At 41.7% G+C, this 22,059-nt stretch overlaps 1 protein-coding gene across 2 annotated transcripts in view; it reads left to right on the top strand.

Annotated features, from left to right (window-relative positions):
* The window catches only part of IRAK3 (interleukin 1 receptor associated kinase 3), a 55,644-nt gene that overhangs the window by 14,408 nt on the left and 19,177 nt on the right, over window positions 1-22,059 (top strand). Inside the window, exons 2-8 of one of the 2 annotated variants that reach the window (XM_084759870.1) lie at window positions 2,849-3,031; window positions 8,582-8,616; window positions 9,429-9,483; window positions 10,934-11,085; window positions 16,204-16,268; window positions 20,823-20,937; window positions 21,795-21,913. In XM_084759870.1, the coding sequence (XP_084615996.1) occupies window positions 2,849-3,031; window positions 8,582-8,616; window positions 9,429-9,483; window positions 10,934-11,085; window positions 16,204-16,268; window positions 20,823-20,937; window positions 21,795-21,913 (724 nt within the window). Of the gene's footprint in view, window positions 1-2,848; window positions 3,032-8,581; window positions 8,686-9,428; window positions 9,484-10,933; window positions 11,086-16,203; window positions 16,269-20,822; window positions 20,938-21,794; window positions 21,914-22,059 lie in introns of both variants that reach the window. The other variant, XM_084759869.1, reaches the window with a different exon arrangement.

The raw sequence follows: 22,059 nt of genomic DNA, 5'->3' as shown, positions 1-22,059 counted from the left end.
ACAAGAAAGTTCAAGGTGAAACTTTGTATCAGTCAGGATAGCCGAAGCTACGCTGCAGTAACAAGCACTGAAACCCCAGTGGTTTATCACAGCACAGCTGTGCTTTTACCTACTGAGAAGGGCACTGAGGGCCCAGTGTAGCTGTTCTCCATGTGGTGACTCAGCATGCCACGTTGTGTTGGTCCTGAGTCACCCCGTGTTGATATGTGCCATGATGGAGATAAAATTCTGATGAATTGTACCCTGGATCATCAGCATCTTGGTAGAATGACACTTGGGCATCCATAACCTTACAAGACAGTAAAATTCAGTCTTCAACAGTGAAGCAGAGGACTGGGAATGTTGGGTAGTAACGAAACCTGCAAAGTCAATCTTGACTCAAAGAACAGAGAGGAGCTGTGGTTTTGTGTTATCTCTTTCAACTCTATGGCTTTACCGAGAATATTAACAAGGATATAAAGTTGGAGTAAACTGTGTATTCTGGCAAAGTCTTATAGAAGTGGAAATGTGGGAGAAGAGGGCACCACATTAAAGCAGAAACACCTGCGTTTTTAATATGATTTCAAACACTATACATGAAAAAGCAACTCCCTAAGAACTTAACAGACTGGAGATTCTGAAATCAATTTTAAAGAGAAGGAAGTTTCATAAGGTTCCATGTTATCACATCCGAGTCCCCGTCGTGAGCCTTTTGAAGCATGCCAGCAACAGACAGCAGAATCTTTGAGTGATGTTGCTATGGTTACTGCGGGAGACTTTATTCTACATTTGAGTGTGACAGAAGGAAAGTGTGTGGAGTTCCAGTAGCCAGCCATAGTAGTGGCTCAAGAGTCCCATGGTTATCCTCAGGTAGCCACTGGTTGTCATCACGAACTATGTACAGAACCTTAACTTCTATAGTCTTTCTTGGAGGAAATGGCATGGTGGTTTGGTACCGTGAACACCCATGATCCCCAAACACACTGCATATGTTACTGCATATGTTAGAACTCAGTAGGACTGAGCTAACCTGGGGTACTACCAAAGGGACAAGTAAGTTTTTCCTTCTGCCAAGTTGCCTCTTCTTTTTCTTTTTCTTTTTCTTTTTCTTTTTCTTTTTCTTTCTCTCTCTCTCTCTCTCTCTCTCTCTCTCTCTCTCTCTCTCTCTCTCTCTCTCGCTTTACAGTGCACCCTAACATTTTGTTGTGCAATGAGGTGGCACAAATTTTCCTTTCATAATCCTGTTAACTCAGGCACCATAAAATCTTATATAACCTTGGTACCACTTTTTGGGAATGGATACAGGACCCTAAGTAAGTCATGTGCACCATTTAGTGCACTAAAAAGCCTAGCATCCCACTGACACATTCCATGGTCCTACCCAGAGCTTAGCTGTTAGCTACTCAAATGTTCAATGCCAAGACCATATAGAACAAGTAGTTACATGACCAGCAGATAAGTATAAATTTAATGTATTACAAATGAGTAATACCCACAAAAAAGAGGTGAGGAAGAAAAGAACTAACCCAAGTGCTCGGTAAGCAACCTTAACCGGATGCTCTTTGGCCTCGGACAGCAAGAGCTCTTGTGCTTGACTTTAGTTCTTGTATTTCTCACAATGGAGGCTCAGCAATTCTGAAAGCACTTGCTGCTTATTTAGTAAGACTAAATAAATTGAAATATTGCCAGTAACAAGAGCAAAGTTTCCTACTGCTCAAGAACAAAGTTACAAACGAGGAACAACACGTGACCTGCAGTACCGGATTCAAAGCAAGGCTACCAGAGAGACAGTAGGCTTGTAACGCGCATGCGCACAAGTTGAGCCGTGCAGACGGTGAATCAGGGCACGTGAAAGCATTTGCCAGCTGTGCTTGCTTCAGGGGTCTGTAAGCCACAAAGCTCGAGTCCTTTCTAGCAACTAGAGCTTAGCTTTGGAACAGCTTTCTCATAGAGAAACTACAGGTCTTTGAGCAAGTGATTAATTGCAGCCTTGCAGAAGGGGAAAACGAACAAATGAGCTGGGAGCACTGTATACAGCCAGAAAATTAGGAAGTGCTACAGAAGTGCCAGAAGACAAGAGCCCACCTGGACGGACACAGCAAAACAACACTAGCAACAAAGTAACGACATTATTCAATTTTACCCTTTAGAATAAAATGTCCATAAGTCCATACTTATATACATTAAGAGTCGAGTGAATAAATAAATAAGAGTGTACACTCTCCATTACAGGAAAAGAACTGTTGATGAATACAGAAGGAAAAAAATCATTATTAAGCAAATATATCGTAGTAGTTATTGTGACAAACAAGATCCATTGAACAGTGAAAAACAAAACAAAACAAAACCAAAACCAAAAACCAATAGAACAAAAACAAAAAACCCCCGAGGAGCATCTGCTCCCTTGTAGTTAAAAGGATGGCATGTAGTGGAGAGACTTTGCAGGCAACGCTGCACCAAAGCACTGCAGATAGGTATAAATGGTGCTCAGGTGTCCTTACCAAGTCCCTGGACATTGTTCACTGAGGACACACTGTCATCCACTGACCTGAAAGATGAAGAGCCAGAGAGCAGGGCAGACTGAGAGGTGAGGAAATACAGTGCAGAAACTCCAGGGTATGAGAGGAGACAGGTCCACTAGTGAGGCAGCTGATGGAACTAGAGAAAGACGAAGCTTAGTCTGTTACTGATTCTCACACGGTGGTCCTAACGTGTGCTATGACCAGGGGTGGAAGCGCAGCAGTCCATAAGAAATGAGCTCAAAATAAAAGGTTAAGGTTCAAATGACATGAAATATTCAAGGTGACAAAGTGAACGCCAAGTATTTGCATAAAGGTGATCTACCCTTTTTCTATTGCAATTTCCACAGCGGAGCGACTTTCAAACAGCTGGCTCGATGTTCGTCATATTGAAAAATATGTCGACCAAGGTAAAAGTGGAACCAGAGAATTGCTGTGGTCCTGGGCACAGAAAAACAAAACCATCGGCGACCTTTTACGGGTTCTCCAGGAAATGGGGCATCAACGAGCGATCCATTTGATCATGAACTATGGTAAGCGTGATCGCATACGGTGGCTCTCTACCCGTTCTATGGGACCTGTCATTTCTAAATAGAAATAGTGCATTCCCACAGACACTGGCCTGCCTTGTTATCCATCAGTGACCTGTTGCTTATGAGGGTGGCACTTTTCTTCTTTCATTGCTTAACAATACAATACATTCCTTTTGGGGGCTGGTGAGGTGGCTCAGTGGTTAAGGGCATTGACTGCTCCTCTAGAGGTCCTGAGTTCAATTCCCAACAACCACATGGTAGCTCACAACCATCTAGAATGTGATCTGATGCCTTCTTCTAGTATGCAGGTGTACATGCAGGCAGAACACTGTATACATAACAAATAAATAAATCTTTTTTTAAAAAGCCACGTGTGCAATATATTCCTCTCTACTTTTTTTGTTTGTTTGTTTTTGAGACCTACCTGAAACTTGCTAAGTAGACCATGCTGGCCCTGAACTCACAAATATCTGGCTGCTACTCCCTCCTAAGTGCTTGGATTAAAGGTATACTCCACCTCCTTGGTAGCTACAGGAAATTTAACGTTCATTTAACAACTAAAAGCATCAGTTTTTTGGGTTTTTTTTTGTTTTTTGGTCTAAAAGTCAGAATAAGAACCAAATATTTAAATAAAAAATATATTACTTTTTCATTTTGTTAGCAAAAGCTAGAAACAATATTGAATCTGCCAGCTATAGACAGTTACATAATTAGGTCTTCTCTGAAGGTAAGTATTCCTCCAGAATAAAGCTGCCATTCTCCTTTTTAGGCCGTTGTCTTTAATTATGCGTTACTTATCTGCCATTCACTCGTTTGTCTCATCTGTTTCTTTTTGCTCATCTTGCATCAATGCTGCAGCACAAATGCGGCAGCCAGAAGGTAGCTTTTAGGAATTGTTTCTGTCGTTTCTGCTGCACATCAAATTCCAAGCTACCCAGCACGTGAGCTTATAGGAGGAGGATTCTCGTGCCTTCACCTCCCTTCTACGCTCGTATAATCTTGGCTTGGGGGAGGGTTGTGCATCTGGTCAGTTTCAGGGACTTCCTAAAACATCTGAGTTGTTTACTTCCCTCATCTTTTTGTTGTTGTTGTTTGTTTGTTTTGTTCTCTTCAAGACAAGGTTTCTCTGTGTTTTCCTGGCTGCCCTGGAACTCACTCTGTAGACCCTGCTGACTTTGAACTCAGAGATCCACCTGTCTCTGCCTCCCAAATGCTGTGATTAAAAGGCATGCGCCATCGTCGCTGGTTAATTCCTGCCTCTTAAGAAGGCTCCATTTTTAGGGCTTTCTGTGTCGTAATAAGCTTCAGAGGAAACTGCTATGTAACAATTGGTAACTCCTTTGACCTTTTGTATGTGATTTCTTCGCTTGTACAGTGGGGTACTTCAGTCCGAAGGTGAACGCACGAAAAACAGTGAGTTCCCAAGTCGTGCAAATGCGATGCGCTTTTATTAGCTGAGCCTTTTCCAGCCATGGGAACTACACTGCATGGTTTGCTCCTCTCAGTATAAACCTGTATCTCCTTAACAGGGCACACAATATGTTTTATATGCCAGGATTCTGGAATAGGTTTCAAGGGCACATTTTCACTGTCTGTGTCGTTGCATATCAGAGAAAGTATGCAACACTCTCCATCCTTGGTGATCTCCTAGTCTGTTGCACATGCACAGTTTATTTCAATTTTGAGCACGTTAGCATTCACAGATTTGTAAGAAGAAATTATTTTACTGCCCTTGTGCAGGAGGTAGGTGAAACTGCGATGAAGACGACAGTGTCTTACTCCGAGGATTTTACTCAGGAAACTAGCATTAGTTAACTGTAACTTACTGAGTTGATGCCTTAAGCAAATCATTATCTTGAAAAGGCTAATTGTGTGTTGTTAAAAGCATAGTGCAGTGGTTTGTGGTACTTGTTCCTGAGCAGGTGTGTCCTGCGGCAGCTGGTCACTGCCTTAGGAGGCAGAGATCTTACTGAAAATTCATCAGAGGGCAAGTCTCCATGCTATCGTGGACAGGGCTCGCAGTTGTACACACAATCTCTTTCTGCCTACCATTTAAAACGTCTGCTCTGTTTGGTGGGACACTTTTAGTTTTAGAGGCATATATTCTACCTTTTATATTTGACCCCCTAGGCTTTGCTTAGATTTGAAGAGTCCTTCACATCTTACTGAGAAAGTTCTGGCATTTCTTCCCAAGAACTTTCCGTGCAAGTCAGGATTCTGTCACTAGGTGGCTTTATTCCCACCGTTAAGCAATCCCTCAGAGATAGAACATAACCAGCTTGTCCAAGGAAACTGGTTTACTGTCATATTGCCAGTATGCAGATACATACACACTGTATTTTGCATTTATATTTTAATGACCAGTAGGGCTTTTGGGTTTTTTTTTTCTAGTTTTGCTTTGTGTATGTGTAGATGTGGGTGTAAGTATGCATGTATGTGTGTTTTCTAGTTTTTCTTTGTGTATGGGTAGATGTGGGTGCAAGTGTATGTGTGTGTGTGTGTGTGTGTGTGTGTGTGTGTGTGTGTGTGTGTGTGTGTGAGCTCACCTATCAGGCAAGGCTGAAGGGCAAGCTCAAGGGGTCTGCTTATCTGCCTCCCCCCCCCCACCACCAACCAGGCTTTATCAGCATATCTGCTGTGCCTGGCTGTTGGGTTTCCTGTTTGTTCTGGAGACTGAATTTAGATCCTCACACTTTGGTAGAAAGCGCTTCAAGAGCTGAGCTTCCTCCCCAAATCATTGTTTTAGTTTTTTAAAAAGCTTTGATGAGCAACACACAGCTTTCTGCCAACTTCTTAGGTGAACTATTTTAAGGCTATAATTTTCTGACAATGAAATATTACTTTTTTTTTTTTGGTTTTTTGAAACAGGGTTTCTCTGTGTAGCTTTGGCTGTCCTGGACTCGCTTTGTAGATCAGACTGGCCTCGAACTCACAGTGATCTGCCTGCCTCTGCCTCCCGAGTGCTGGGATTAAAGGTGTGCGTCACAATGCCTGGTGGTTTTTATTTTTGTTTTTTAATACCAAAAGGATGATGAAATTTAATGGGGTTTTTTTTTTTTGCTTCTAGACTTGAAATGTGTATTTGGCCATCCCTGATTCAGGATGCGTGTCAGCTCTTTATCTTGCCTGGCTCCGTTGGCTAGAACTTTGGATGAAATAATAAGCAGAAGTGGGCAGACCAAGCAGGCCTGCCCTGTTCCTGACCTTAAGGGGAAAACATTCTGTCTTTTACCGTTACTTATAACATCAACTATGTCTTTTTTGTTTGTTCGTTTGTTTGTTTTTGTAGATACTAAATATCAGATTACAAAAACACCCTTTTGTTTCTAGGGTTTTTAATTTTGTTTTATTATGTCAGGGTATTATATTTTGTCAATTTATTTTTCACCATCTTGAGGTGAGCATGTACTTTTGCATCCTTGATTCTATTGAAGGGATGTGTCGCTTTAGTTGACTTTTAGTTTTAAGCAAAAGGATTTCTGGGATAACCTCCACTCAGTTGGGACAGGTGATGCTTTGTGTATTTGTTGATTTGGTTCGTTGATGTTTTGTTGCGTCTGCACTTTCCTGTGTGTGTCTGACATTGGTGTCAAAACAATCCTGGCCCCGTGGAGTGACCCAGGAGTTGTTCTCTCTTTTTTTGCACTTGAGGCATCTACCGGGTTTGTGTTAAACTGTAGCGGGTTGGGGGAGTTAACTAAGGTGTTCATCTGGGCCAGACCTTTTCTCTCTGGGAAGTTAGAAAACACTAGTCACCGTTTAACTTATAGGCGCATTCAGATTACCCTTTGAATTAATTTTAGTAGACAGAACCCTAGAAATGTGTTCATGTCATCTGACTAACCTACTTTCTTGTCTTATATCTTCCTGATAGCTTGCTATTCCCTTATGATGGTTCAGCAAAATCATAAAGTCAGTGGTGATTGCTCTCCTTTGCCTCTTGATTTTAGTAACTTGGGTGTCTCTCCTTTCTTCCCTTTCTTCCCTTCCTTCCTTCCTTCCTTCTGTTTTCATCCTAGCCAAACTATTGCTAGTTTTGATGATCTTTTTAAAGAGCCATCCTGGCTTTCTACGAATCTCTTCTTTTGAAAATTCTCTATTTCCACTCTGGCCTGAATTCTTTCCATTTGCTTTTGTTTACTTTGCTATTTAAAAACAACAACAACAACAACAAAAAGCTCCTGGGGGCTGGTGAGATGGCTCAGTAGTTAAGGGCACTGAGTGCTCTTCTAGAGGTCCTGGATTCAATTCCCAACAACCACATGGTGGCTCACAACCATCTATAATGAGATCTGGTGCCCTCTTCTGGTGTGCAGGTGTACATGCAGGCAGAACACTGTATACATTAAAAAAAAACCTTAAACAAAACAAAACAAATAATCCTTTGCAAAAAAAGAAAATAGTTCCTCAAAGTGAAAATATGTCACTGGTTTCAAATATTTCTCTTTAAGGTAGAACTTCATAATTACAGGTTTTCCTTTCAGCCCTGCTTTGTACTGCTTACCTTAAGTTTTGTTATTTTTTAAATTATTGATTTATCTCAAAGTGTTTTCCAATTTACTTTCAGCCATTGTCTTTGGCTCATTAGTCATTATTTTTAATGTTCCTGTTTCTGTGGGATTGTTAAGTTCTCTTTATAGCTGATTTCTACTTTAATTTCCCAGAAGTCGGGCAATGTACTTTGTATGATTCAAACCTTCTAAGTATATTGAGACTCACTTTATTATCCAACATATGGTCTGTTTTGGAGAATGTTTGGTGTCTTCTGGAGGAGAATGTATGAGTTCTGTGTTTGGAAAGTTCTATAGATACCAAATAGGCTCGGTTGGTCTATAATACTTGAACAATATTTTGGAAAGTTAATTGATGTTGTTTGTTGCTAGTTTGTAAGCAAATATTTGATAAATGCTAGAAAACCAGAGTAATTAGACCATAAAAAAAAAAATCTAAAGGTTGAGTTGAGTCACAATGTTAGGAAGAACAGCAAAGACAACAGTGTTTTAATCTCTTGTGGGAAGCTACACGGAGAATCTCAGTTCTGACAAGATTCTAAAAGGTGAAATTAAAGCTTATATTTGTGAAGGGGTGTGGGTATTGATTGATTGTGTGTGTGTGTGTGTTATGGGCATACACATAACAATCTCTGATACTTTATTGTAAAAAGAGTAAAAAAGAAAACAAAAACAAAAAACAAAACCCAATAAACCAGCCCAAAGCAGAATAATCTCAGATCCTCGACATTCTAAGTATCTGTAGAACCTAGCAAAAGCATTAAATTTCGCTTTCAGTTTTGTGTTTCATACTTGACTATTTTTAATGATAACTAAGAATCCTTGACAGTGGCTAGTCGAATCTTCAGTGAATGCAGGTACGTTTGCATATTTCATCACCAGAAAAACGTCTCACAGGTGTGTATCTATTATTTATTCCAGTTGAATGAAGATAAACTTTAGGCATTGCGAGTGAAATATTTCCCTTCCTGGTCTCAGGACAAATGAACCTTTGGGACACACACTTTTCTATACCCAGCGCCCTCTGCTTCTCTTTCAGGAGCAAGCGCCAATCCTTCAGCGCAGCGTCAGCAGGTGATTCCATTTCCCAAGGCATCACCCAACGTAGAGCGCATGTGCAGAGAAAACGACCCTGGACCTCTGGTGTGAATTCGTTCACAAAGATTGAATTTCTCTGGCGGAAAAATGCTGGACAAACAGGCAGCGTTTGAAAGCTAGAAATGCTTTGCCTCAAGCTTTGTCTGTATTTAGTTGAGGTCTGAACTAATTGAGTATTAAGCCTTCTCTGCTGCTTCCAGAATCTACCAGAGCTGAGACTTAGAACACCCAAGGTGCTGGGAGCTACTCAGCCATCTTAATTCAGCTTTTAATTTCCCTTTCCTGGCTGATGTCTTATGGGGTTGTTAGTTTTTGTTTTGTTTGTTTGTTTGTTTGTTTGTTTGAGAAAGTAGTGTGTATGTCCTGGACTCATTTTGTAGACCAGGCTGGCCTCGAACTCACAGCCATCCTCCTGCCTCTGCCTCCTGAGTGCTGGGATTAAGGGCGTGTGCCACTGCGCCTGGTGGGGTTGTTAGTTTTTTTTGTTTTGTTTTTGTTTTTTCATAACAAATCAACAGTGGCCAGTTTTTAAGAAGCCTTATAATCCATTTAAAACAGGCAACAATGGCATGGACACATTGACGTTTTGCTTTCCTTGGTGGGCATGTCTATAAGGAAGTGGATACTGCCGAATAAAGTGAGAGAACGTAGCTTTGCTCCAGCTTTCTTCTGAGTTAGGTTCTGCTCTGATGCACTGTATAGTCTCATGGGGAACTATCGATCTGTTGAGGCTCTGCCTTTTCTAGACTTATAAAACGGAATTACTTAATATATATTTCTTCTTTCAGGAACCAGCCAATGCCTCAATGGATAGTGTTCTTGTTCCTGAGCATAATGAAAAAGGTAAAACAACAACAACAAAACAAAAAACAAAAAAAGGCAATTGCATCATGATTTAATTAAATAATACTTTCATGTGAGTGAGTATGCAGGAGAAATAAGGAATAATGAATAACCATATTGTTTATATACCAATTTAATATAATGTTATCATAGATATGAAATATATTAAAATTTAATGGACACTTACAGTTGTAGTGGATGGCATATTGTAACAGAAGAGTCATTGGCTGAAGTTGTCCTTATAAAACAGAATGCTAGTGCATCAATTAAAGGAAAAGAAGAAATGAGTCTGCCACATGGATCCTCTGAAATGGGAGAAGAGGAGGAGGAAGAGCATGGAGGGGACATCATCAGCACCATAATCATCATTCTCATCATCGTCGTCATGGTCATCATTGTCACTGTCCATGTCGCTAAGGAAGAACACAGAGGGACTTCACGTGAAGGGTCTCCGTTAGCTAAAATTGCTGGGTTTTGTTTGCCATAAGAAAACATGAAAAAGCTTGTGTTGAGTTTTGCATAGCTTCAGAAGTTTTTCACAGATGCATAGACCGTTTGAGATGAATATAAGGTAAGGTTACCGTGAAAATTCATTTGAATTTTTCAATTAGTAGGGAAAATGACTTAGTTCCACCTGGGAGTCTTTCTGATAAAAATGTAAGGAATACTTAAGGCCAATTAACCTAATCACTCCCACCAAGTCTGAAGCTTCTCGAGTTAAGTAAGAGCTAGGGAAAGCCAGGTGAGGTTTTGAGTCCTTCGCACTGATCTTTAAATTGAATTGTAAATGTCGTTAGAGGGTGTTTGTAGAACACGGTGAAAATTAAGTTCTGTTGTAGCCGTGCCTTTTATCTTTTATTTTTATCCTTTGGAGTTCTGGGGGTAGAACTTCTTGGGTGCTCAGCCGGCTCTCTGCAGCCACGTCACGCTTTCTTTCCTTCTCATCTTTTCAAATCTGCAATTGGTTGGTTCTCTTTAAATATCTTCTCCCGGCATCTTTCCTGGGCGATTGTCTCAGAGGTGAAGTGTCTTCGTTTACTCTGAGGAAACCAGCGAGGTGGTTAGGGGACTTTGGCTCCTCAAAGTTTCTCTATCAGCAACGCTTGGGTGACACGGTTTAGTCTCCCCCAAGAGTTCCAGTAGGTCAAAGGTAGGCACTGACCTGAGGACAAACAGATTCGCAGAACCTTGGCGTCAGGCACACTTCTTTGGTCAACCTCTGTGGAGATAAAGAGCATGATGCTGTGGAGAGACCTAAAAAGCCCCGTGGGATGAGAGCCAGACCCACAAAAACGCACAGAGGGCCCCGCATGGTGGGCCTCACTGCAGGCTCCTGGGGCTTGCTCTCTGGCAACCTGCCCTGATGTGTTTTCAATACATACGAGTAACAGTGACATTGACTCTTAGAAAAGAAGAGATGGCTCATCGTCTCCCTTTCTTCCCTCCTAAGGAATACCGCGCACATCCCCCATCAGCTTCCAAAGCGTCCTGGAAGGAACCCAACATTTCCACAAAGACTTCCTAATTGGAGAAGGAGAGATATTTAAAGTATACAGAGTGGAGATTCAAAACCAAATGTTTGCTGTTAAATTATTTAAACAGGTACAGAAAGCATCGCTATGACTGACATCGGGTCCACTTATTTGCTTCTATTTCATATTAAGATGTGTCTTTTTAAAAAAAAAAATCAACAATGTTAGGAAGAATATTTGAGAACAAAATTTCACAGACGAGAATGAGATGTATGTCCTCAGGGTGGGGGTGGGGCTAGGAAAACAACTGAAGCACGAATGCCTGTCCTAAAGGGATGTGGTGGGTAAGATAAAAATCTGCCCCATGCCTAGCTGTGTTCGTGAGAAAGACTTTTCTTAAAAAGCCATTCATGACCCCAGTGTTCGTGAGAAAGACTTTTCTTAAAAAGCCATTCATGACCCCAGAACCCTTAATCAAAATCAGATTGGCCAGGCGGTGGTGCCGAATGGCGCTTAATAGCCACACTAGGGAGGCAGCGGAAGGCAGATCTCTGTGAGTTCAAAGCCAGCCTGGTCTACACAGAAATTTCTCTAGGCAAGCTAAAGGCTGTGCAGGGTGACCTTGTCAAAATGTGCACACCCTCTTAGTCTGGGTAGCGGCCTCTCTAAGCACAGCCTGTGCTGCAGGTGAACACTAAGCCCAGCTGAGCAGATGATCTTTTGTCAGAGCTCAGGACGGTGAGGAAGGAAAGGCTTCTAGGACGACTAAGGTAGTTCCCCATCACAGTGACATACCTGGGAGAGCCAACTTGAAGCAGAGAAGGCTTATTTGGCTACAGTTGGAGGGTTTTCAGTCTGTGTTCAGTTGGTGACATTGTGCTCTGGCCTGTGGTGACACAGAACATTGTAGTGGAACTTGGTAGGGTACAGCTATTCAGCTTATGATGGCCAAGAAATGGAGAGGACAGCAACAGGGCAGATCCTCCTAGAACACAGCCTCACTGATTTAACCTACTTTAAACAGAATGTGTGTGTGTGTGTGTGTGTGTGTGTGTGTGTGTGTGTGTGTGTGTGTGTGATGGATGTCCAGATCCTGTTATCCTACTTTTAGTCACTGTCCAATGATGCCACGATAGTGTGACTCTCTAAGGAGATTAATGCATGCATGACATTGGAGCCCTCAGGATCTAATTCCTTCCCACATGGCCCATTTGTGAACATCCCAACACATGAGCCTTTGGTACCTGACTCATACCAAATCAACAATGCAACACATGGGCAGAAGGCGAGAAGGCAGCTGAGCGATGTACAGCCTGCCTGAAAACAAACTGGAGAGTCAGAGTGTGAAAAAAGTGCCCTTCATTTTCTTCACTGTTAGTCAGCAATTGAGGAGAGTTTATTAAATGCCTACTCTGTTCTCAGAAGTTCACTGTCTTCCAAGGGAAATACATAGCTCAGTAAATGACCAAGCTACTGAGACAGAAGGACTTTAACAGATCCTTGTACAAAAGGCCTCAGGAGCATAGGACACGTAGCATCCCTTCACCCGAAGGAGGGACCATCTAGAAGGCAGACCAGGGCCCAGCACAGAACACCCTCTCAACAAACCCTTTCCCAGAACAAATGGAAAGTGGATGAGAAGAAGTGACCATTCCTCTGGGTTGAAAGGGTGAGTAGGACTTGGGCAGTCAGTAAAGGAAGGGAAGTCTACCCGATGGGGAAACAGAGGCAGGACTTCCCTTGTGGGGTAGCACTTCATTTAGTGGAGTATCAGGCACGGGGAGATAATGACAATGGATGATATGGAAAAGATCAGCCCATATGCCTGCTGATGGAGGGGAGTGAAAGGGTTAAAACAGAACTTTGACTAGAGGGTAGACAGTGAACTGGAGGTTAGCAGGAGGGCTGGCACAAGACTGGAGCAAGAAAACCTAGACGTGGGGGGGGGGATATTTTTGGGGTGAAAACTATCAAGTGAATGGAACTTATGCTGGTGCTCCCAACTATGCTTGTGGTAAAACCACCCAGGAAACCTTATCTGTCCATTTCGGGGTGGGGGTGGGGTGGGGTGAGAAATACTGTAGCAACTGGTTAAGTCAAAATGGTGCTGTGGCAGTGGTGGCAGGTGTAAGTATTTTGTAAATTATCTTTAGGTGACAGACACCAATATTAAAATTTTTTGAGATTATAATATAGTTGTATCATTCCCCCTTCCCTTTCCTCCCTTCAAACCCTCCCATGTGCCCCCTCTTTCAAATACATGACTTTTTTCTTCAGTTGTTGATATATATATATATATATATATATATTATAATATATACTCTATAAAACATTGTTATATCTACATAGTACATAAACATGCATTGGTTTGTTAGGTTGAGGTCTACTTGCTCAGCTCATGTGTAGATAGTCCTGTTGGGGAGACTTTATGCGTGTAGCTTTTGACATTTCTCGGAGACACAATCTCACAGCAAACTGTCTCATCCTCTGGCTCCTACGATGTTTTCACCTCCTCTTCCACAATGTTCCCCGAGCCTTGATGGTTCTGTGGATGTACCCTGTGGGCCTGAGCTCTGCATTTTGACTGCTTATGTTTTTCTGCAAGAGTCTCCATCTGTTGGGAAGAGACATTTTCTTGATGAGGGGTAAGGACCACACTTAACTATAAGGACAAATATTTAGAGTGTAGTTAGGGATTATTCTGGTTTGGTAAAGTGGTGGTTGTAGGTTCTCCTCCAAGATCAATGACCTCACTAGCCCTGAGTAGTTGGCTAGCTTTCCAGCACCAGGCATCAATCCCCTCTTGTCAAAAGGATCTTAAGTTCAACTAAAAAGCTGTTGGTTACCACCAAGGTATGGATCCACTACTCACCCGCAGGGTTATTGTGTCATCCTAGTCATTGCTGAGATACAATATTTTTTATCAGCATTTCCAACATGCAACTGATGTTGAGGACTATCACTTAAGCTGAGCAAAGTCACTAGGGAAGGTGAGGCGAAATACGATGAAATACTTACTGGTGGACAGATTGGAAACTACAGAAAGGATGGAACCTAAAGTGAGTCCTGATTGTTGCACATGTTACAGAGACTTTCGTGTACTTATTAAGTGAATTCTTCATGTGCTTAAGTTGGCTTTTGTATCAGTCATCTCATACAGACACGCTGAGATTCCTGTGATGAACCGTCTACTAGAGAAAATTGGATTAGAAGACATCCATTGTAAAACAAGACATTAGAACGTTGGTCCTTGGGACCCAACTGAAGCCAGTTTTTTAACTGTCAGTGAGCCACTGCCCCACCCGCTCCATTGGCATACTCTTTCAATGGCTGAACCCTAAAGCCACCTAGTACAAGGATTTCTCCGTTCTCTCTACAGCTGCTACCAGATGTGCACTCCTTTTTGTAATTTTCAGAGAAGACTTTGGAATGGCATGCTCTCGCTTCTTGGTCTCCCTTTTCTCCTGTCTCTGCGTCCTCCCATCCAGCATGGCTTCAGTGACTGGCTCAGCTAGATCATTACTGCTTCGTTTCACGGTAGCGATTTCATCTGCTTTTCCCACTGGACTCATTGACTTTCTCTTGAGAACTTTTATTTCTTTGTGTGTCCCAGAGCCTTATCACAGGGCGGTCTTTAGGGTTTGCTCGGTGGATGTTTTGAGTGGTTTAGAGGAGGAAGACCATATGGTCAATTTTAAAAGAACCAAGTCCAGCTGTGCCTGGTCCTGCCCTGCAGTATAGCACCCTCTAAGGATGGCAAGTGGAAGTGCAGGAGGTTTGCCTTTTGTTTGTTTAAATCCATACCTTTTTTACCCAACTCACACAGGTAGACGGAAGACACAATCATGCAAATTTAGGAGAACTGAGGCCCCTTAATAAAGTAACCACATGCTTTTCTAAGGGGATGCAATTGGAGACATTGGGGCAGCGCCTTTAGTCACATTTCTCAAAGAACCAGAAGATTTTTCACCAGGTCTGTGCTGCCTCAACTCCATTGCACTTCGCTCGCCTGGACACCATCTTACAATGGCTGCCGTGGGCTTGGCAGGTCTGGGTGACTATTCCTCAGCAGATCACAGCCCACATGAAGTCTCTTGTTCATAAACCACTTCAGGCGCAAGGTTTGCGGAGGCACAGACAGAGAGGGGCCTCTTCCTCCTGCATAGCGACTTGCAAAATGTAGGCTGCAATGAAGTACCCCTCGGAAATCATTAGTGAGTCAGGCTTATTATTTTTAGTTAATCTGGGACAACAGTACCCAGAATTCCTCCTTGGTTTCCAATGATGACAGTGTTCTGAATGCTTCGTTTTCTAGCAAGTTGCAGAAGAGGACCTTACAGCTAGGACCCAGGGCCATCTGAATGTAACGTTGTAGTGATGAAAGCAGGGAACCTGAAATCATGGATGGATATTGACACAGCATGAAAGGCACCAAGGATGTGCCATCTACTGACCAAGTGCTTGCTACAACATTGTTAAAGTTATGAATTTTATTCAACATCTGTGTGCCTAGATCTTGGCTAGATGTTTTTACTTTTTTTTTTTTTTTTTTAGACAATGTCCTACTGTGTAGACCCAGGCTGGCCTCAAACTCCTAGAGACACCTTTGCCTCCTGAGCAGTGAGATTAAAGCCCTGTACCACTTGTCTAGACTTGAAACTTTATAGAAACTTTATAGCAAGAACTCACAATTTCCTTTGCACAGTTAGGCACAGCTTTTCAAAATTAATGAAAAAATAAATTTGAATGAACATATGCAAGTGAGCCAACTTACAAATGCTAAGACAGTGGAAGTTTGCAATGAACATGGGTGGTGTGTGTGTGTGTGTGTGTGTGTGTGAGAGAGAGAGAGAGAGAGAGAGAGAGAGAGAGAGAGAGAGAGAGAGAGAGAGAGAGATCAGTAAGGAGTTTGCATTGCTGTGGAATTTTCTGTGACTACATAATATTTTGGATTTATGTAAATGTGTAAATCTGCTGATTTTCTGTATAACATTTGCAACATGGCAGACTGCAGGAAACCTTTCAATTCAATCGCAATGGTTGTAAATTCTGTTTTGGAGTTAAACTGGTTTTGAAAATCTGATGAATGCTAAGGATCTCTGGCCAGGAGCAGGGAGTGGGGCACGGTTGTAGAGGGTGGGACTCAACTCCATCTCAAAAAGGAAAACTCTCTCTAGACAAAAATGCCCAAGAGTAGAGAGAGCCATCTCTTAAATTGTTTCTTTTTTCTTTCTTGTACGACATTTAGGAGAAAAAAATGCAGCTTAAGAAGCACTGGAAGAAATTTTTATCAGAGCTGGAAGTTTTGCTCCTGTGAGTGTATTTTGTTCCTTTTGGATCTTACAGCACAGTATTCGGTGTGGCTGGCATTTAATTAGAGTGGGTTGGATGTTAGAACATTGGGTACGCTTTTGACATCTGCTTTGGTGTGCTCCTTAAAATAAAAATTTAAAGCAGAGCACTCCCATGATCCACATGGACATATTGAAATAAGAAATGTCACAGGGAAGTAGGTTAAATCATGTGTGACTGACGTGGTGGAACAGTAATGCTTAGCGCCGCATGCGTTTTTCCCCGGCCCCTTCCCTGGAGATGTTTCAGTCGAGGGACGGTTTCAGCAAAGTGACTCCCTTCAGAAAGAGAGTTTTAGACAAAGAAATCAAGGGCTTTTTGATGTGCATATGATTTTCCTGGGAATTCATTCATGATTCTGGGAGTCCTGGGAGACACATTTAAACGGCTTCATTTTTTATATAAATTCATAAGTGCAGCTGCTCAGCCTTCCTTGTTGAAGGAGTCTAGCACCATGGAGCTCATGCGCTTCCCAAGTGGGACGCTCTTTTTCCCTGGTGTTTTTATATGTAAGGTGAGGGTGGAGAGATGAGTGTGCAGAGAGCAGCACATGGTAGTAATAGTAATAGTAATAGTAATAGTAATAGTAATAGTAATAGTAATAGTTTTTTGCATTCAAGTTTTACTTGTTTGTTTATGAAAGAAGATTCAGACACCCCAAAATCTGAGATGTGCAATCAGGTAAACTTAGAAAGTCTCTCCCACTACCCAGCTGGGTTCCCCCCCCCCCCCCGAAGGCAACCGTATTAAAATATATACTCCAGGAGTATTTTATATGTGCGCAAACACATTTTGGTTTCTTGACAGCGTCTTTGGAGGTTCTAGCAGGGGAGCACAGCTGCTTGTACTGGTACACCCTTGCTGGAAGATGAGCCTCCTTTATTGGGGGATGGTGTGGAGGAAGGGGACACCCACCTAGCCAGCCAGTGACAAGTGTTCCAGCTAGATCTCCCTCACACTCACGTTTTGGTTGCTTACCTTCATCCTTCACACACGAAAGGCAGCACGGCGCATGGCTCACTCTGCTGCACGCTGTCACGCTCTGTTCTGTGCCTCGCTGTGCCTTCCTTCTGAGGGGTTTAAATTGCTAATCTTTCTTTACTCAAGAATGCTGGAACAGCTGTGCCATCTTAAAAAAGAAAGAAAGAAAGAAAGAAAGAAAGAAAGAAAGAAAGAAAGAAAGAAAAATCATTGCAAGGTCATTGTTGAAGAGATTTTGTTTTAGTACCTGTATGGTGTCAGATCTTTTATTTAAGTTTATGATGCATCAATCAAGTCACTTTTTACATGTGTTCTAAGGCAAATCCAGATCCATTCTCCCGGTCTCCCCCACCTCTTTCCCTGCTACCGCTCCTTGAAGAGATGTTTCTTTCCCCTTTGTGAATTTTTCACCTCCTAGCCAGGTCTTAGTTAACTATGCACGTAGGGATTGGGTTATTTTTGGAGCCTCTATTCTGTGCCACCAATCCCTGTGGCTGCTTTCTGCCAATTCCTACTGAATTGATTACTACAGCATTGTGGTGTTGATTTAAGTCAGGGCTCTGCGTTTTCACATTACTTTGACTGAAGTCTTTCATGGCTTCATATGGGTTTTAGGGTTTCTTTTATAGTGAAAATATGTTGTTGCAATTTTGGTAGGGTTCATGTCGGATCTGTGGCTCCCTTTGGGCAGTTTGGGCATTTTGGCAGTGCACATGTGGCAGTGCACAATGTCAGATGTATCTTTCCATTTGCGTGTGCCTCTAGTTCTCTTATCAGTGTAGTTTTAAGTGTACAGAGTGTCTTCATGGTTAAATTTACGTCTTAGTATTTTATACTTTCTGATGTCTTGGCAACAGATAATTTTCCTCATTCCTTATTGAGGTAGCTCATTGTGAATGTAGAAAAATAATATTGATCTTATATGTTGAGTTTGCTCTGGAAGAATTTAGTGAATTTATCAGTTCTAGACTTTTAATTTTTATTTATTTATTTATTTATTTTTGATGGAGTCTTTCAGGCTTTTCACATATGAGATCATGTAATAAGCAAACTGAGACAATTTAACTTTCTCTTTTTCAGCTCAGATGCCTTTCTTTCTTTTTCTTGCCTAGTTGCTTTAGCTAAGATTTACAGCACTGTGCTGCACAAAAGTGAGTATAGGCCCCTACATCTTGTTCTGACTCCTGAAGGATAATGTGCTTGTCATGGTGAGTTACAACATTAGCTATGAGTTTATTGTGTATAGCATTTATTATATTGAGGTGCATTATCTCCATAATTCATTGAGAGTTTTATCTTAAAAGGCTTTGAATTTTGATAAATGCTTTTCCTGAATCCGTTGCAATGGTCGTATGACTTTTTTTTTTAACCTTCTCTCTGATAATGTATATTATTATTTAATTATTTGTCATTGGTCATTATTGGTATATTATTGGCCACTTTGTGCATGCTCTGCCATTCTTGAATCCCAAGGATAGTTCTATGTTACCAGGGTACATGATCTTATAAAAAATAATATTTTAATTCTTTGAGATTTCATACAATGTCTTTTGGTTGTGTCTACTCCCCTTCCCCCACTCCCCCAGGCCCACCCTCTCTATCTACCCACTGACCTTTGAGTATTTTTCTTTTTTTAATCCATTAAAACTCTTTTTGTTTGGTGTGGTTTTTTGTTTGTTTGTTTGTTTGCTTGCTTGCCTGGTTGGTTGGTTTTTTAGGACAGGGTTTCTCTATGTGTCACTAGCTGTCCCAGAGATCTGCCTCTGCCCAAGGGCTGATTAAAGGTGTGCGCCACCACTGCCCGGCTAGAACTCCTCTTAGCTGTGTGTATGTGCATCTTTCGGGAAGATTTCCATATGACATTTTTGGAAAGGCCTTCGGTGTTAGTTAGCTCTCCAAGTGTTCCCTCCATCCTGCCCTTCCATCCCTCATCCAAAGTTAACCCTTCCCGTCCCATTGTTCCACTTTAGCCCTTTATACCACTGCACTCTATCTGTTCTCCTGGAGAGCCCCCCTATCCCCCCCCTTTGTGGCATTTTACTAAATTTCTGACATCTTTGGGTATTTCAAATAGAATAAACATGTCTGAAGATTCAAAGCTAGCATCCAGAAATGAGAGAAAATATTTGACATTTGTTTGTCTGTGTCTTGGTTACTTCACTCAGAATGATTGTCCCTAGCTTCATCCACTTCCCTGAATAATTCACAGTTTCGTCTTCCATAATAGTTGAATAATATGCCATTATGCAAAGTACCACATTTTTTGTTATCCATTCATCAGATGATGGACTTCTGGGCTGATTCAATTTTCTAGCTATTGTGAATAAAATTGCAGTGAACTTAGGCGTACAGATATCAAGGGTGATAAACTGTGTCATACGGTAATACTAGGCTCAGGGTTTTTTTGGGGGGACCCCCAGATTGATTTCCAATACAGCTGTTCTAGGTTATATGCCTGCCAGCATTGTATAAGCATTCCCATCCCCCCAACCTCCACGCCAGCATTTGCTGTTACTTGTATCCTTGGTGGAGAACACTCTGATTGGAGTGAGATATAATCTTAAAGTAGTTTTAACTTGCAGTTCCCCGATGGCTAGGGATGTTGAGCAATTTGAGGTACTTTTTAGCTATTTGTATTTCTTTTTGAGAGATCTTTATGTTTCATTCCAGAACATTTTTAAACTGGGTTATTTGTTTTCTTAGAGTTTAGTTTTTTTAGTTCATTATGTATTCTAGATATTAATTCTCTGTTAGATATATAAGTGGAAAATATTTTATCCCATTCTATGGGATCACACAAATATTTCTATATGAACTATAGAAACAGCTTGTCTATATTTTTTTCAAATTTTGTGTCAGTATTTTTACTGTGACTGTATCAACTACACACACACACACACACACACACACACACACACACATATATAAGAGTATATTTGCGTTTGTGGGAAATTTGCTATAAAAGAAGCAAATAATAGACCTTTATAAGTAGAATATTTTTTTTACAGCTTCACTGATTTTAAAATTCTCAAACATGCTCAAAACATAGTAGGTATTCAGAATAGTAAACTGAACTCACAGTATTCAATAATTTCAGTTTGTGGTTTCCTGGTGTGTTAGTACTTTAGTTGCTGCTGTGACAAGACGCCTTAGAAAAACGACTTTAAGGAACTGAGGGTTTGTTTTGACTCATGATTTGAGAGTTCAGCTGGTCATGACAGGAATTTGTGTGTGTGTGTGTGTGTGTGTGTGTGTGTGTGTGTGTGTGTGTGTGTGTTGTGTGTATTTCAAGGTTATTAGCCCCATTGAGACCACAGCCAGGAAGCACAGAGAGATGGCTTCTCATGTTCAGCTTGCTTTGTCCTTTTTATTCATTTCTGGGCCTTAGTCCATGAGATGAGAACTCCCAATGAAATGACTTGTCTTCTGGCCAAATTTAGTTACCTCAGAACTCTTTCCCACCCCTTAGAATCAGAGTGTGGTCCATCTTCTGGTTGAGTGTAGAATCTGATGGTTTAAACCTTCTGTTTCAAGGTTCCGTCATCCGCACATATTAGAGTTGGCAGCATATTTCACGGAGACTGAGAAACTTTGTCTGGTTTATCCATATATGAGCAATGGGACGCTTTACGACAGATTGCAGTGTGCAGTAAGTCCCGGCTACCTTTGGCCCACTAAAGCCCAGGAGAAAGGGGTGGGGGCTGTTGATACTGGAGGTAACTGAGAGGCAAGGTGTGAGCACACACACACACACACACACACACAGGTGGGGAGTGGGGGGGGATGGGGAAGGGGTGGGGAGCTTGGGGGGATGGGGGAAGGGTGGGGGAGAGCATTTGGGAATGGTTGCCCAGGGGAAGCAGAGGACCATCTCAGGAAATTGATTTCTTACTCTTAGAATGTTTCCTGCACTGGAGTTACAGGGTTCTGTTTAATATCACCAAATTTGTACAGTGAGTTTATACCAGCTACTCTTAATCTCCCTTGGCATGTGATATCTAGGTGGCACAGGGCTAGGGAACCAATCCCAGTGTCTTATGCATGCTAAGTAAGGACTCTACTGCTGAGCTGTGTTGTCAGCCCACTGGCCACAGTTTGATTAAACTAATATTAAAAATTGTTGGGTATTTCCCTGGAACAATGGTTCTTAACCTTCCTTCCAAACACTTTGACCCTTTAATACAGTTCTGCATTTTTGATGCTACCTCAAAACTATAATTTTGCTACTGGTGTGAATTATAAATATCTGATAGGTATTATATTTGATATGCAAACTCTAAGGGGTTGTAGCCCACAGGCTGAGAATCACTACCCTATAGAGCCATAGAGGAAAACCCATTTGGAATTAAAACTAGGCTGTAGTAAACTGAAGTGCTGATTCACCTCTCTCACTCCATGGTGCCATCTATAGCTCTGGCTATTATGGTAGCCCAGGTCTTCATAGTGGATATATAGGTAATGTGCCCAAGTCCTCTTGTTTGTTTGTTTGTTTGTTTGTTTGTTTAGAATAACACGGCCCCACTTTCCTGGCACATTCGAATCAGTGTGTTGATAGGACTATCCAAGGCCATCCGATACTTGCACAGCACTCAGCCATGCTCAGTCATCTGCGGCAACATTTCCAGGTAAGTGACCTGCGAGTCTTCGGTTCCACCTTAACCCTTTTCCGTACCATAGGTGAGTGTTCTTCTGCCATTGTGCTTCCTAGAACGTACATGAGTCTAATAAGAACTCTCACCTAATTATTAAAATTCTTACATTTTTTTTGCCA

The sequence above is a fragment of the Acomys minous genome (assembly GCF_964271855.1).
Source record: "Acomys minous genome assembly, chromosome: 15".
NCBI lineage: Eukaryota > Metazoa > Chordata > Mammalia > Rodentia > Muridae > Acomys > Acomys minous.
Note: the sequence above shows the minus strand (reverse complement) of the source record. Positions and strands in the feature narration are given on the sequence as shown.